Source organism: Scardinius erythrophthalmus (genome assembly GCF_964197995.2).
Source record: "Scardinius erythrophthalmus genome assembly, chromosome: 21".
Lineage (NCBI taxonomy): Eukaryota > Metazoa > Chordata > Actinopteri > Cypriniformes > Leuciscidae > Scardinius > Scardinius erythrophthalmus.
In genome coordinates this window covers 20,002,812-20,017,818 of record NC_138241.1, presented here as the reverse complement: position 1 = coordinate 20,017,818, position 15,007 = coordinate 20,002,812, and the positions used below count along the sequence as shown (strand labels likewise).

At 38.0% G+C, this 15,007-nt stretch overlaps 1 protein-coding gene across 3 annotated transcripts in view; it reads right to left on the bottom strand.

The window, feature by feature from the left end:
- Positions 1-15,007, bottom strand: part of wdfy4 (WDFY family member 4) — a 53,517-nt gene that overhangs the window by 29,883 nt on the left and 8,627 nt on the right. For 2 of the 3 annotated variants that reach the window (XM_081350942.1, XM_081350944.1), the window contains 24 exons: positions 14,838-14,939; positions 14,442-14,632; positions 11,493-12,100; positions 11,197-11,287; positions 10,781-10,995; positions 10,576-10,658; positions 10,213-10,432; positions 9,803-9,879; positions 9,325-9,537; positions 9,064-9,242; positions 6,959-7,190; positions 6,723-6,874; positions 6,531-6,642; positions 6,232-6,422; positions 5,996-6,148; positions 4,540-4,610; positions 4,206-4,367; positions 3,957-4,048; positions 3,743-3,833; positions 3,420-3,622; positions 3,140-3,306; positions 2,908-3,027; positions 2,515-2,676; positions 2,220-2,390 (listed from right to left, as the gene is read on the bottom strand). In XM_081350942.1, the coding sequence (XP_081207068.1) occupies positions 2,220-2,390; positions 2,515-2,676; positions 2,908-3,027; positions 3,140-3,306; positions 3,420-3,622; positions 3,743-3,833; positions 3,957-4,048; positions 4,206-4,367; positions 4,540-4,610; positions 5,996-6,148; positions 6,232-6,422; positions 6,531-6,642; positions 6,723-6,874; positions 6,959-7,190; positions 9,064-9,242; positions 9,325-9,537; positions 9,803-9,879; positions 10,213-10,432; positions 10,576-10,658; positions 10,781-10,995; positions 11,197-11,287; positions 11,493-12,100; positions 14,442-14,632; positions 14,838-14,939 (4,058 nt within the window). The remainder of the gene's footprint in view (positions 1-2,219; positions 2,391-2,514; positions 2,677-2,907; positions 3,028-3,139; positions 3,307-3,419; positions 3,623-3,742; positions 3,834-3,956; positions 4,049-4,205; positions 4,368-4,539; positions 4,611-5,995; positions 6,149-6,231; positions 6,423-6,530; positions 6,643-6,722; positions 6,875-6,958; positions 7,191-9,063; positions 9,243-9,324; positions 9,538-9,802; positions 9,880-10,212; positions 10,433-10,575; positions 10,659-10,780; positions 10,996-11,196; positions 11,288-11,492; positions 12,101-14,441; positions 14,633-14,837; positions 14,940-15,007) is intronic. The other variant, XM_081350943.1, reaches the window with a different exon arrangement.

Here is a 15,007-nt window from a genome sequence, read left to right as displayed (position 1 = left end):
TCGAGTTTCATGTAAATTAGGGCGGGCTTAAGCGTCACCATTGGTCCACTAGTTCTAGATTGACAGATACTCCTCTAGCCAATCAATCGAAGAGGGGAGTTGACGTCACACCAATGCGACTCGTGGTGGCTACTGATGCTTACTTGTTATACAGGGGAAGACGACCATCAACAGGACACCTTTAAACTGCATGTGTGCCTGCAACTCAAACTGTTGCCGGTATACGTATACCTGGCAATATGGTATAGTTAAATTCGTCATCCTAACAACGACCTGTTACAGTTATGCCTGTCTGATGATCCATCATTCACCTCTAATGCACTGGACCTGGCACCGCAAGCATCGATCTTCTCCGAGCAGCCACCACCTACTGGCCGTTTTACTTTCATATTTAATCAATAACAAGGATGTGTAATGTCGGTCCTGGGTGCAGAGTTTAGCTCCTTCAACCCTAATCAAACACACCTGAACCAGCTAATCATCGTCTTTAGGATATTTAAGACAGGTGAGGTTTTTAATCGGAGTTGACGCTAAACTCTGCTGGACAGCGGCACTCTAGAAACAACGTTACCTATTGCTGATGGAGATGTTGCTGTATTCAAATTTTAAGCTATATTTAAAACATTAATTCTAAAGTAATATGCAATTATGTAGCTATGTATGTAAACACAGTAAGTTTGTAATAAATCACTGTATTAAATTCAACTGGTTTCTCTATATCTTCTCTGTAACACAATCATTTTCAATAATCTTGTCAAATTTGGCGAGGTTAATAAAAAAAAGGTAGGCAATGCGTAGCGGCGACAGGTCAAAGTCCTAAAGTCTTCAGACAATGGCCGTTTTTAACTTAGTTTTTGCAACGAATTGTAGTGTTTCATAATTGCAGGATGTTTCGCTTACAAGCAGCCTTAACATATTGACATCATGAGCCAAGTAATATTGTTTAACACCAATTACCAGTGTGCACATTAACATTCTCATGTATCTAAAAAAAAATGAATTTAATTATTTATGTCCAGAGATCAGATAGCTTTACTGCTTGAAAGTCTTTGTAAAGTTAAATTGAACTGCCGTCTTCCCTTGTAAGTGTAGCACTCCTGAAAAGGAGTATAATGATTAAAGAAAAATGAAATAAAAGAGAGTGCAGCAGTGCTTCTTTGTTGTTATATTTACTCAGAATGAAGTGCATCACGGGCGCGCACCACCCACTGAAGTGTGCGGTGACGTAATCACGCTGGTATGCCAAGCGAAAATAATTAATTTAATAAATGCACATATCAAAGCACAAATAAGAAATTTAACAGTATATAAAAGTATTAGAAAAATAACATTTTAGTATATTATAATGGAATTGAAGAAATTGTACAAACATAAACAGCTTGTACCACGAGTCGCATTAGTGTGACGTCAACTCCCCTCTTCGATTGATTGGCTAGAGGAGTATCTGTCAATCTAGAACTAGTGGACCAATGGTGACGCTTAAGCCCGCCCTAATTTACATGAAACTCGAACTGCAACATTTGGAAGAGCAAGCGCAGAACATAGAAAGAAGAGCGAAGAGAAAAACATCACAAGCGTACAAAAGAGTAAAATATGAGCAGAAAATGCAAGAAAGCACAAAGTACACAGTAATAAAACCATACTTTTTAACAAAGCATGACCATAAGTTTAAGTTTTGTGCAAAATAACTTTTAATGTGTTTAAAGTTTTTATTCATGCTTGTTATTTCTTTATTCACGCTTATTATATTTTGATCCGTGACCACGTTGTTTGCTATTCTGATCATTTTGCATTATTTTTTTCAGTTTGTGCAATATATTTTTACATGTGTTTTTAAATTTTTGATTCACGCTTATTATTTTTTTATACGCGACCGCTATATATTTGGCGGGAATTTGATCCCATACATTTGCAGCAACTTTTAATATTACTTGCATATCACAATAACGCCACACAGTTTAACATAGGCAATCTTCCACATGATTGAGCTACCTCTAAATATCATTTTTTTGTCAAAATTTTTGCATATTTCTAATTACTAAGTTAGAAGGAACAGTTTAAGAGGTAAAGACACTAACATTTTGCACACAAAAAAAATTTGGACTTGATAAGGACCACCCTAACACACATGCATATGTGTGTATTTATACATACAAATTAATTATACACAGTACACACATACTTTGATTTAATAAATGTCAATATTTGTCATCCCTCACCTCTAGCAGTTGCATTAAAGGATGAATACCGTCTTTGGCAGGGATGTTAATGAGGCTGTCCATCAAGAGGATGCGGATGAAGTCACACACCTGTTTCCTGCCTGGGTGGGACGGGCGAAGCTCCCCCACCGCATCGCTACTTTCTTTGATACCCTGAGCACCTGTAGTGTTCTGTACGAGAAGATGAGAAGAATATCACTTCTGTAAACTGCTTGCCTTTGGGGCAATAAAATGTCTCTTGGGTATATTTTTAAGTTGCACAGAAAATGTACGGTACAATCCCCAAAAGTCTCACCTCTGGGGTTTCAAAGGGGAAAACAGCACTGGCCAGTGAACTGAGGAAATCAGGGGAGGTCCAGAGAGGATCTTGAGGAAACAAACTGTTCACCAGGCAGAGGAACTGCATCACACTACCTGGGTAATTGACTTCCCAGCCATCTGCACTTTCTGTAACAGGCTTATTTGAGAAATAGAAATACACAAGATTAACTTGATTTACTGGTATTGCATCAATGACTATGCAATGGATTATGCAACCTGTTTGCAAAAAGGGACTGTAATCATGCAAACTGCCACTCAGATAATATGTTATGTAGATAATGTTAATATGTTAGTATGTAGAAACTGCTATCCTATGATGTAACATGTTATCTTATGCCAATAAATTTAGCAATTTAGACACACTTACCTTAGTAATGATAATCTTAATCAACTCTAAAAGGACACAAGCTGCATCTGCACATAGTTGAAGGCCCTCAGATCCACTGCAGCTGTCAATCAAACTCTGAAGCATCATGTCAATATCAACCTGCCATCCAAAGGACAGATAGGGGAGTAGGTTATTTAACCATCACAAATAAATATACATGCCAATAAAATAAATGTTGTCACATAAGACAATTAGGCAATGTGTGCACTACCTGTCCAGCAGGAACCTGGAAATCAGATTTTCCTATAAGCAGTGCAGCTAGAGCTCCATAAATTTGAGGCAGGTGGATATGGCTGACAAGAAGCTTCTGCAGGACTTCAAACCCTGGGCAGATACAGCTCAAACACTCAAACGACCATGAGCGAGACTTCAAATTATCTAGAGAAAAATGGCAAAATCAAAAATACAAATATTTTTTTACATTTTTTTTAAATAGTCACATACAACCACATTGATGAACACTTTTGAAATTCCATCCAGAAATACAGTACCTGTAATACTCGTAGGCATCTCCATGGTCTCCACTAAAGTTCCTGGTGACACACTTTCTCTAAACTTGCTCAGGATGTTCGGATACGACAGAAAGTGAGTAAGCAACGTGAGAACCAGCAGCACTGTGCTAGTGTGGATGTGACCCTGTAAGAAGAGAAGGAACCAATCCGACCCCAGTGCGAAGAACACCTCTTCCTGGTTACTGCCATTTGAGAAACATTTGAGAACGTATTTAGAAATCAAGATACGCGTCGATGGGATCACATAAACAAGGATAAAGAGAGCAAGAGTTGTCGTTGTTACATTGCTAAACTCGACTCACATGCTAGAAGTGTTTGGGATGATTAGAGAACACAGCATTGAGAGCAACTGGTTCCTGATCCAAACTGATCTCCCAGGAGTCTGACTCCACCCTAGAGCCACAAAGAGTTTAAAGAGCATGTAAGGAGTGAGCCTCGTTCAAAAGTCAAGATTTTGGAGTAGAGCACAAATTTAAAATCATGAACAAAATGAATGTTTATTGCAAAAATTTGTACCTTGTGACTGATCATCAAAATCCAAATCAGAGAAAGTGCTTTTCTCGTTCAAAGTAGGAGGCAAAAGACTATGAACTAAGAAGAGTCCAAGCCTGATTGAACAAACAAAAATGTCAAGATATCACACTGAGTGACTTTTTATTCATTTGGTGCCTTAAAGCTTTAGTGATCTTCCCAAAATTGTCATGAAAATTGAGCTGTAACAAATGATTCAATTTAAACTGAGCCTGTAAAAGTTAACAGACATGCCTCTTGATGTCTGTGGTGTTGGAATGTTCCTCGAGGAGGGATTTGATGATGGTACAGATGACTGACACCTTCCTGCGGGTCACACTGGGATCATGCAGGAGGATCAGGAGTTTGCTCATCATGTTGAGTATGTGCATGACTTCAGCATTCTTTTGACTCCCACTGGAAACAAACTCACCATCAGACACACGTATCCACAGCGAACAGCATGTTTCCAGTAACATGGTTTATGCGTGGTTGAAAAACAGGAAGTGGGCCATGCGTTTCACATCACTTTATGCTGCAAACTAAACATGAACTCACAACAACTTGACATCAGTAGCCAACAACGTACCTTGACTTCAGGATAGCAGCAAAATGATTTAAAACACAAATGTCAAGATTGTCTGGAGCATTCTGCCACACCTACAGAAACAATATGAAAGAAACTTCTTATGATTTAAGCAAAAGGTTGCTGTTGTTTCTTGAATGACAATCCTTTTGCAATTTAAAGTTTTGCAAAACAACAGAGCTGCTAAGCTTGTTGTCCTAAAACAAAGAATTATAATTTGAGAATTCTAAATTCTCCTATGAGTTTTTAGAATGACGGTAAAATATGGTCTGTGTTTAACATTGCTTGAGAGATTTCCCCTTTTTGCTCTGCAACATTAATTATGCACACTTGCACAGTCATATCTCAAATCTGACTTATGCAACTGCTATGTGCTTTAAAAATGTATCCTACTATTAAAAAGTAAGGGGTCAGCAAGATTTAGTTTTTTTTTTTTATATATATATTAATATTTTTATTCAGCAAGGATGCATTCAATTGATCAAAAGTTACAGTAAAGACATTTATAATGTGACAAATATTTCCATTTCAAATAAATACTGTAAAAAACGTGTTATAATTGTTTCTACAAAAATATTAAGCAACACAGCTGTTTTCAACATTGATAATAATAATAAATATTTTTGAGCAGCAAATCAGCCTATTAGAATGATTATATTTAGCCTAAGATACTTCTTTCAAAAACATTTTACAGACTCAAAAAAACTTTTAAATGGTACATACATTGCCAAAAAGTTGCAAGATAAAGACGATAAGAGTTGTTAGCTTAATTGCACATCATTAATCAAGCATGCACACTTGCATCCTTGTTTTGCATGCAGAAAGTAGTGTTAGTGCTATTTTCACACTTACAGAAAACCACACGAATTTCACATGTGCAAAAATACATGTGGCCACATGTGAAGGACGTGTGAAAAACATACTTCGCACATGGGAAACATGTGGTTTTGGAACAGTTCCCATGTAAGATCCATGTGATCACATGTGAAACGTGGTGACATTGTCCAGATGTGATCACATATGGAAAACATGCTAGCCCCATGTGTTCAATAACTAAAAAAAAAAAAAAAAAAAAAAAAAAAAACAGACAGAACATAAACCAGTCAACCAGTCGGTCATAAAATAAACCAGTCAGTCATAAAATAAACCAGTCAGCGCAGTCGTCCAGCAGCTAGCTACTTTCTAGCTAGCTCTAAAAAGTGAATTTCTATGTGTCATCTCTTTAGACTGGCTGTGGTTTACACTCTTATTTAAAGAACAAACTTATTTATCACTAAATATAGACTAAGCCATGACCAGCTTTTTATAGAGACAGCAAGTTAGCCCTCTGGGTAAGTCTACAAATTGACGTCATGACTGAACAGCTCTATTAAAATTCATTCAGAAAGCTACTGCATTCACCAAAGCAGAAAATATTGTAGCTGTGAGGAAACATACAGCACACCACTCTAAAACTTACCTCAAAGTCACAGAGGACGTCCTGGAAAGCGCTGATGTTTGGGATACGAGTATTGACAATGCCCAGCTCGATTGTGCCCACTATAGACAGAATGAGCTGAAAAATCCTGAAGCTGATCAGCTGAGTCTTCATCTTCAGCAGGAAGGACAAGAGCTGATAATACAAAACAAATCAAATCTGCAGCTTGGATTTGTAATACTGTAAAGTCTTAACTTGCTTTTAATTGACAGCACTACCTTGTAGCCATTAGTACGCTTCATCTCCTGCTCCATCACAGGATTTGTCTCTAAAACCGAGAGCAGAACTTTGACAGCAGCATACAAGGATCCATCATCTGAGGCCATCGCCACCAAACTCAGAATGGCAGAAGGGCCGCCAATATACTGAAAGCTACTAGCAGCACTGAATGACTTGAACGTCCTTACACCTGGAAATAAAAGAGTAAAATCAGAAGTTTACTACATAAACAAATGCTGCAGTCTTGTCTTACAGTAAGCACTTTAGAGCAGTAGCTAGTGGGGCTTGTGCTTTTTACCAAAACAACCAACCAGGGCTGCCCCAATCGTCCGGGCAGTTCCACTGAGGTGCTTGCTGATATTATGAGCCAGGAAGACAGGAGTAGAGTTATCACGTGACGTAATCCCAATCTGTGATCAAAATAATAGAAGAATCAATCTTGATTCAATCATCAAAATAATTAAATCCATGAATTAAAAAGGAAAAGCACCTCTTTGGCTATAAGGCGACAGTCCACCTCATTGTACTGGTCTCTAATATTTACTACTGTTGTCATGGTGGAAACCGCTGTGTTTATGGCAAAGGAAATCCTCTCTGGGGAGACCATCCTAATTTGGGACATTGCACCATCTGTATCTCCTCCTATTAAACATATGTACGTGTGTGAATACGGATTCCCATAAAATTCTGGACTATTTTTGGACAAAGAGTAGCAAACTTTCTCACCTTGAACATTGAGAGCAAGGTAGTTGCCAATGTATTTGGTGCCTTGCCCATAAATAGTCTCCACCTGATCAGGACTCAAAACTTCCTCAAACAAGTATGAAGGACCGACACGCCAGACCAGAGCTGCATGCTGTTTCCATAAAGATGGAGTTCCAATAATCCCACACACATCAATGACTGCAGAGGGATCCATTGAGATGGACTGACCGGGAAACGGCTGAATGTACTTAATCTGCAAAAAGAGAGTTTTTAACAACATGTTAGCATTGGGGCTATTTACATGGCAAACACAAGGTAAACATTCATTTTGGCAGAAGCTTTTATTCTAAGTGACTTGAACTGCATTCAGGGTATACATTTCTTCAGGTTATGCATTGCCTGGGAATTGAACCTATGACCTCGGCATTGCTAGCTCCATTCTCTACTGTATGAGCTACAGTAGCTCATTATAGGAACAGGTTACCCCAAAAATTACAATTCTGTCATCATTTACTCATTCCGTTCCAAAGTTTGGGGTCAGTAAATTTTTTTTAAAGAAATTAATATTTTTATTCCGCAAGGACGCATTAAATTTATCAAAAGTGACTTAAATGTAACAAAAGATTACTATTTCAAATAAATGCTGTTCTTTTAAATTTTATAATAATCAAAGAATCCTGAAAATATATGTATTTGTATATATGTATATATGTATAAATGTATTACAATTTCCCAAAAACATTTTTTGCACAATGTTCCCATTTGAGCAATGATTTCTGAAGGATCATGTGACACTGAAGACAGGAGCAATGATGCTGAAAATTCAGCTTTCCCATCACAGGAATACATTAAATGTTAAAATATATTAATATAGAAAACAGATATTTAAAATTACAATATTTCACAATATTAATATTTTACTGTATTTTTGATCAATTAAATGCAGCCTTATTAAACATTAGATACATAAACATTATTTTTTACATCTAACCGACCCAAAACTTTTGAACGGTAATGCCCGTTTCACACATACTCCGTTTGCAGTGCATATACGGTGCGTATTTTTTTCCGTACCCATGTTAACAGGTTAGAGCTTTCACACTGCACGCGGTTGCAGTCCGTCGATCCGTTCCAGGTGCGGTGCGTATATAGCAGTGCAGCTTCTGCTGTGCTGCAAACGCTGAATTAAAGTGACAGCGCATGTTTCGTGGTCAAAATGAACACAGATTGACCTGAAAATGTAGTCATTTCACCATAAATGCGTTGACTTACAGCATATACTACTATTTTTCACAGTCATCTTTTTACTTACCGGGGCCTTCTTTAGAAGACCGGGGTAAATCAAGGAAAACTACAATTTACTTCAACAAGGCGACAAAATGAACACTCAGTCTCAGTGGAAAAACAAGTTATTTGTGACATGCAAGATTTATTATATAATGATTTAAATTATGCAAAAGAAAGGCTATGGGTCTGCTGTATTTGTCAATTTTAAGTTTTAATTTAAAATGTATGCAATTTTAATATAAGTACAGTACATGGTTAAATATTTTACCACTTGCTTGAGCAACTTAATATATAATTATATAGAAGTAATGCATTGAATAATACGTTGTTTAAACGTGAATACGTCTATTAAAGAGTGTATATGTGTACAAAGAGATGCTGACAAAACTTTTTTTAAATAAAAGTTGCTGATAACTTCTGGATTTGAAATACAAATAGTGAGTATGTGTTTGAAGTACAGCCGCGGATCAGTTACGCACTGCAAATGCAGCATATGTGAAAGCACTATAGCGCGTGCTGCTCCTGTGCCACATACGCACTGCAACACGCACCGCATACTGTACGCACTGTACACAGAGTATGTGTGAAATGGGCGTAATGTGTCACAACGAACACATTTAACTATTTTTTTTTTAACTATCCTTCATATCCCTCATATTCATGCAAAATGTAATTTAAGTCAAACATTCATTCAATTTAAAAAAAAAAACACTATTTGTGTTCGACAGGAGAAAGTCAGTGATATATAGCTAGTATGTTTGAAATAAAAGGACAGTGAGTAAATTATTTTTGGGTGAACTATTCTTTCAAGTAAAATAAAGTAAACTCCCTGCACCAACCTTTGCTGTTCCGATTGGTGTTGCATTCAGATAAACAGTGACTAAACATCTCTTCTTGATTTCTTTGGCCATAACCACACAAAGTTGGTGCCACTGGCCTGGTATCAGCTGTTTGGAACAATTAAACCGCACTGAGGACGGCAGCGTGCTGGGAGTCTGCACCTCTGGCTCCATCATGTCTGTAGAGTAAATATAAATACTGTAAATAAGACATAGCTAAGCTAGTAGAAAAAAAGTGATTTTTTTCAAGTGAGATTTCACCTAAGAACTGATATGCTTCCTCCTCAGTGGAGATCCCCAAGTAGCCTTCAGAGATACTGACAGACAGGCAGCTGAACTGCTGCTCAGCACGAGACATGTGGCGCACTACCGTCAGCAGGCGCACAGGGTGGGATTCAAAAGCCGAGCTGAACCTACAGATCATAAACCAGCAGGAGAAAGACAAGCCAGCTGAAGGAGGGAAGCCTCTGCAGTCTGTGGAGATAAAAAAAGGATATAAAAGAAGAACCGGACATGCATCGCGCTTTCATGTATATTATAAAAGTGTCTGGTAAATGGGATCTTTATGAAGCAGATAAATCCAATTGGAACCAACCTTTTATTAGTTTATTAGAATATTAGATTTTCATACCAAAATAATTTTAGTTGTACTTATATGTCTCATGTGATTTTAGATGGGGTATTTATTTGAATGTCTTACTATTTTTATGCAACAATGTAATTCTATAGTATTTCTTACCAGTGCCCAAGCCTCCAGTGGAGATAAAGTCTGCACTGACACCTTTCACTGTGGCAAGGGATGGCAGGAACAAACACCTGTGGAGACAAAATTTTTTTTTTTTTTTTTTTTTGTCATTTAGCAGAATAAATCATTCTAGATTAATATATCAGTAGTTTTACTTCCAGTGACATCTTGCGTTTGGCAAGAATATGGTAAATTCAACGTCTGGTGCCTTTCAACTTTTCTTTTATTAGTTTAATTCATCACTAATAATTTTATTTTTAGATAAAGCCCCTAAAGCAGTGGTTTTTAACCATCTTGATTCAAAGGCTCCATATTGTCCAACACAATATTCAAAGGAACTGTTTATTCCTTTAAGGACATAAATCTCTACTGGTATGTCAATAAAGCGATCTGCAAACATTTACCCATAGCCACTGTCTGTCATGTCAAACTCCACAAAAGAAGGGGAAATGGAGATTTTGTGTGGCTGAAAGGACCGTGGTGATGTGATGGAGACAAGACTTATTATTCTATGAAGAGGAACTGCCATCCCACTGTCTGTAGAGGTTTTCAGTAGACTGAAACTTCTTTTCATTGCTTTTTTCAAGGATTTCCTGTTATCCTCTTCAGAGTCTTTTGTCTGGTCTGTGAAATAGATAGCAGAAAAGTATAAGGATCAATACAGTCTCTTCAAACAATAGATGTAACAATCTGATCAAATGCTTTTTTCTTCATGAAACAGGAAGTAATCCAAAAAGGAAGTCTGTAAGGACTAGGAGGAACTGTACTTGTGCTGTTGGCCTCTTCACAGGAGACAGACAGCCGGTTTTCTCCACTACACATCAGAGGATCCCCAAGACACAGGAACTGCCTAAGATAAAAGTACACTATTGTAATGGCATACAAAATATGTCAACTTATTTTTATCCTATTGTATGTTTAACATTTTTCATGAGGAATGCATGAGCATGTTAACTGCAAACATATGCTGACCTCAGGCACTTGTGATCCATGGACTGCGAGGCGAGTTTCTCAAGGATCCGAACTATTGGCAGCTGTAGTGAATGGGAATTGTCGATGAGGATACGTTTGCAGTGAGTCAGCAGTGTGGACACCAGACCAAACTCACACATGATCTGCCTGTTTCTCTCTGACTTCACCAGAGTCTGCACATGATGAGCCACAGCCAGCTGCAGCTCTTCAGACAACTATAGGACAAAATGTAGGCCATTATTGTAAACCTTGCTATGTGTTTGTTCGTTTAATCTCAAGTTTCAAGTTTATTTATTGGTCATATATTCAAAAGACAATTTGTACATTGAAATGCATTTGGTTGAGGCTCAGGCATTCAACAGTAGTGCAAATACAAATTATGTCCAAGGTATGACTGTGATTGTGGTTTTACTTACACAAGGGTCACTGGGACAGTAAATACAAGGCAGGAGAGTCATGATCAGCTTAACAGCTCCAGGATGAAGAATGGTGAGGTCAGAGAAAACCCTGAATAAACAATGACACGTTTATCAATCATAGACAGACAGACAAAGCAAAGTTGAAATTGTCCCAGTATTGATTTACTGACTTTTCTGGACAAGTTTTTTTTTTTTTTTTTTTTTGATTTTTGTGATTAAATAAATAAAAACAGCAATCTTATATTAATAATATAATATCTAATCATAAACAAAAGTTGATTTAGAGTACCTACCTCCCAGAATCTGTTGATACTAAAGACAAACTTGCGGCCTTGGTGCGATTCAACAACTCCTCCTCATTGGATGTCTCCCTTATCCTCTGACCTGAGACTGTGATCTGACTCTCGCCAGCATGATTATTCTCCTGCAAGCCAGTGCATGGATCTGCAGCCAAGCTCACACCAGTAGCAAACTGCTCCAGAAAACCCAGCAGCTTAACACAGTCTCCTAAAGGTGGTGGCAACTGGGGCTCTGGCCTCTCCACTGCTTTCACAAACTCCTGGAAACTCCTGAAGTCTGAGCTGTTTTTGTCTGTTTCCACAGGGACCTCTCTCTGAAAACAACCTAGCTGTAGCAAAGCTTCACCCAGCCTCTCGCAGACTCCGGTTGTGTGAAAAAAGTGTCCGTTGACCGGGTGCACGTGCACCGCAAGAGCGATGGTGTGCAGGGTGAGGAGAAGCAGCTCAACAAGGCTCTGGCGGCTCAGTGAGGCCCACATTCCCGTTGGGGCTTCCAGCAGGGATCCTTCCATGTCCACCACAACGGAAAGCAGGCCGTTAAAGCCTCCAGCAGTGCGGAAGGCGTTCCAACTGGTTGGGTTCTCCAGAACTTTCATAATAGACTGTGCAAAGGCAAGATGCAAGGGATTATTACAACAGTGGGGATTTCTTTAAGACTGCAAAGGAAGCTCGGCTTCCCCTATAATGTCAGAAAATTAATGGTGAAGTATGTTCTATTGTGTTAACATTTTATTGACTAAAAATGGGTTAGAATACGTTCATCTCGAAGACGAATTCGTTCAGTATCAGTTACATGTAGCAGGTCGGCTGACTCGATTTCCTTCTCATACATTCCCGTAGCGTCACAGTGCATTTCCCTGTTGAAGCCTAGCATCCATTGACTTCAATGGGGCTGCTTTGAACAGGTTTTTTCAGTGCTTCGAAACTAGACGGTCATTGGATAAATGCTGCGTTTATGTCCCGCTCCCGGACGCTCAGCGTCTCTAGGGGTGAATGGAGGAGTGGGCTGGCCTGGACTCCGGGCTTCTGCGTGATGATTGGAGGGTCTGTCGAAAGACTGCATCTCCTTTTGATTGACAGCGTTTTTGGACTATAAAAAGTCACTGACGCTGAAGCTTTTCGAGCTCAGTCCCATCGCGGATTTTGCAAGTGTAGTCTAAAGACAAACTGCTGCAACCCATTTCTTGGTATTTGCTTGGCGAAATTGTCAGCCAATTTTCATCATACATTTCACAATTATGCACCACATTACTTGTTTCAGTTTAACCTAATTAGCACATTTCCTCCGTCGAGTTTAATATGAAAAATAAATATATTTTATTTCATTTATAAATAAATTTTATTAAAAAAATAAATCCGAAAATGAGCTTCCCCTCTTTGAAAGACCAGCGCCACTGTATTACAAGTACACTACATTCAGATGTTTGGGGTCAGTATGATTTTATTAAATGTTTTTGAAAAAGGTCTCTTATGTTGCTCACCATGGCTGAATTTATTTGATCATAAATACAGTAAAACAGTAATATTGAGAAATTTTACTATTTATTTTTATTTTATTATGGCAAAGCAGCAGTCATTACTGGAGTTTTCAGTATCACATGATCCTTCAGCAATCATTCTAATATGCTGATTATCAATGTTGAAACCAATTGTGCTGCTTAATACTTTTGAGGAAACCGTGATACATGCAGGATTCTTTGATGAATAGAAAGTTCAAAAGAACAGCATTTATTTGAAATGGAAATCTTTTGTAACGGTATAAATGTCCTTAATGTCATGCTGAATTAAAGGTTGTTGTTTTTTCATTGACCCCAAACTTTTCAAGTTTCAATGTTAGAGTTGTTCTACGGAGCTACCTAAGGGACAATTTTGCGTTCCCCCGAGAAATTTTGCGCAAAGTTTCTCAGGGAACACAAAAGGTTTGCAAATAAACAAACAATTTTAAATAGATTTTTTCCTCCAATTTCATGTTTTTCCACCACCATGTCCCTTTAGGGCTCCGTATAGTACAGACGTTAATCTTTATCAAATTTTGTTATTAATCATCAATATAATTGGGATTAGTTACAAGGTTTTACTACGCCTGCCTAGAATTGTTCAAAATATCTGTTCGAAAATAATGCATCACTACAAAATGTGAAACGGGAGGGGTCTCATGTTTCAAAGAGCCAAGCATAAAATGGATTAGCCCTTATTCAATCTACCATGCTAATACATCAAAGAGCTAATGTGTCATAAAATGAAGCCCAAACCTAATTAGCACCAATAGAAGTAATCAGAATGGCTTTGACACATTTCACAGAGTGGTCGGGGTGAATCCAATTGTCAGCAGCCTTAACCCAGTTACACTTTAATGGTCTGCAGGTTAGTATTCCTTAGCTTGAATCTAAAAAATGGACAAGTACAGTAACTGAATAACATAGTTATACATAATTGGATTTCTCTCACATTTTCTGATCTGATATTGCTCATAATTTTGTGTGTGTCGCACCACAAGGCTGCAGGCCTAATCGAATGAAGCTTGAGTTAACAGCTAACTGTATATTAGCAAATCAATCTGAATTTGGCTATAATGGAATCAGGCTCCCAAAAGCTGATATAATAAATTCACCGGCTCATTATGCTTTAAACATGTTATAATTTGTTAGAATTAAGAATGGAAGCTACATTTACAGACAGTTACAGGCTACCTAAACTCACAGTTTAGTTTTAGTAGGTGGTACGAGGTGCCCTCTCTATTAATCCCATCATGTTTTGGAATAACAATTTGTGACTTGTATTTCAATATTTGTACATGCATAATAAACAATACTAAAAAAAGCAAAACAGCCCAAACCAGGAAGACCAAAATAGCCATGGAAATACATAATGGTCTTTACAGTATGTAAATGTGACTGAGGAAGTGGGAGAGCCAAAAATAAAAAGCAGCAACTGAGGAAATACCTGTAAAAGATCCTGTTTGAGTCTGAGCTCACTCTCAGTGGAGGAGCAGATGGCTCCGATGGCGGTGCTCATGTATTCCTCTGGATTCACCTCCGAAAGCTGCTCCAGGATGCACAAAGCAGGACAGCGGAACTGCTCAACATCCAGAAAGATCTTCACATAGGGAATCATCCCCAAGTCCCTGATGAACACTATTAAAGCCAAGAGACTGATCAGACGCCATGACTTGGATGAACTCCTTTCTTCAAATATTACTTGTGCTCATATACAGAGATTGTTTCCTCCATAAAGGATCTTTATTTTTGTAAAATTTTGTAATTCTATTTTAATCTTAACATTATTTAATTTTTATTTTATTGCAATTATTTAATTATAAAGAAAATGGCTTCAACCAACCAGTGTTCCTGACTGACTGCATGGCCAGGGCTGCAACCACATTCAAAATATTCGTGGTCAACTTTCTCTCATAGTTGTCAGCCTTCTCTTCATCCTCACCTGCTGTCGATAAATGAAACCTCAGATCAGGATCAGAACAAACTGTCTTGTTTTCATAATTCATAGTACAT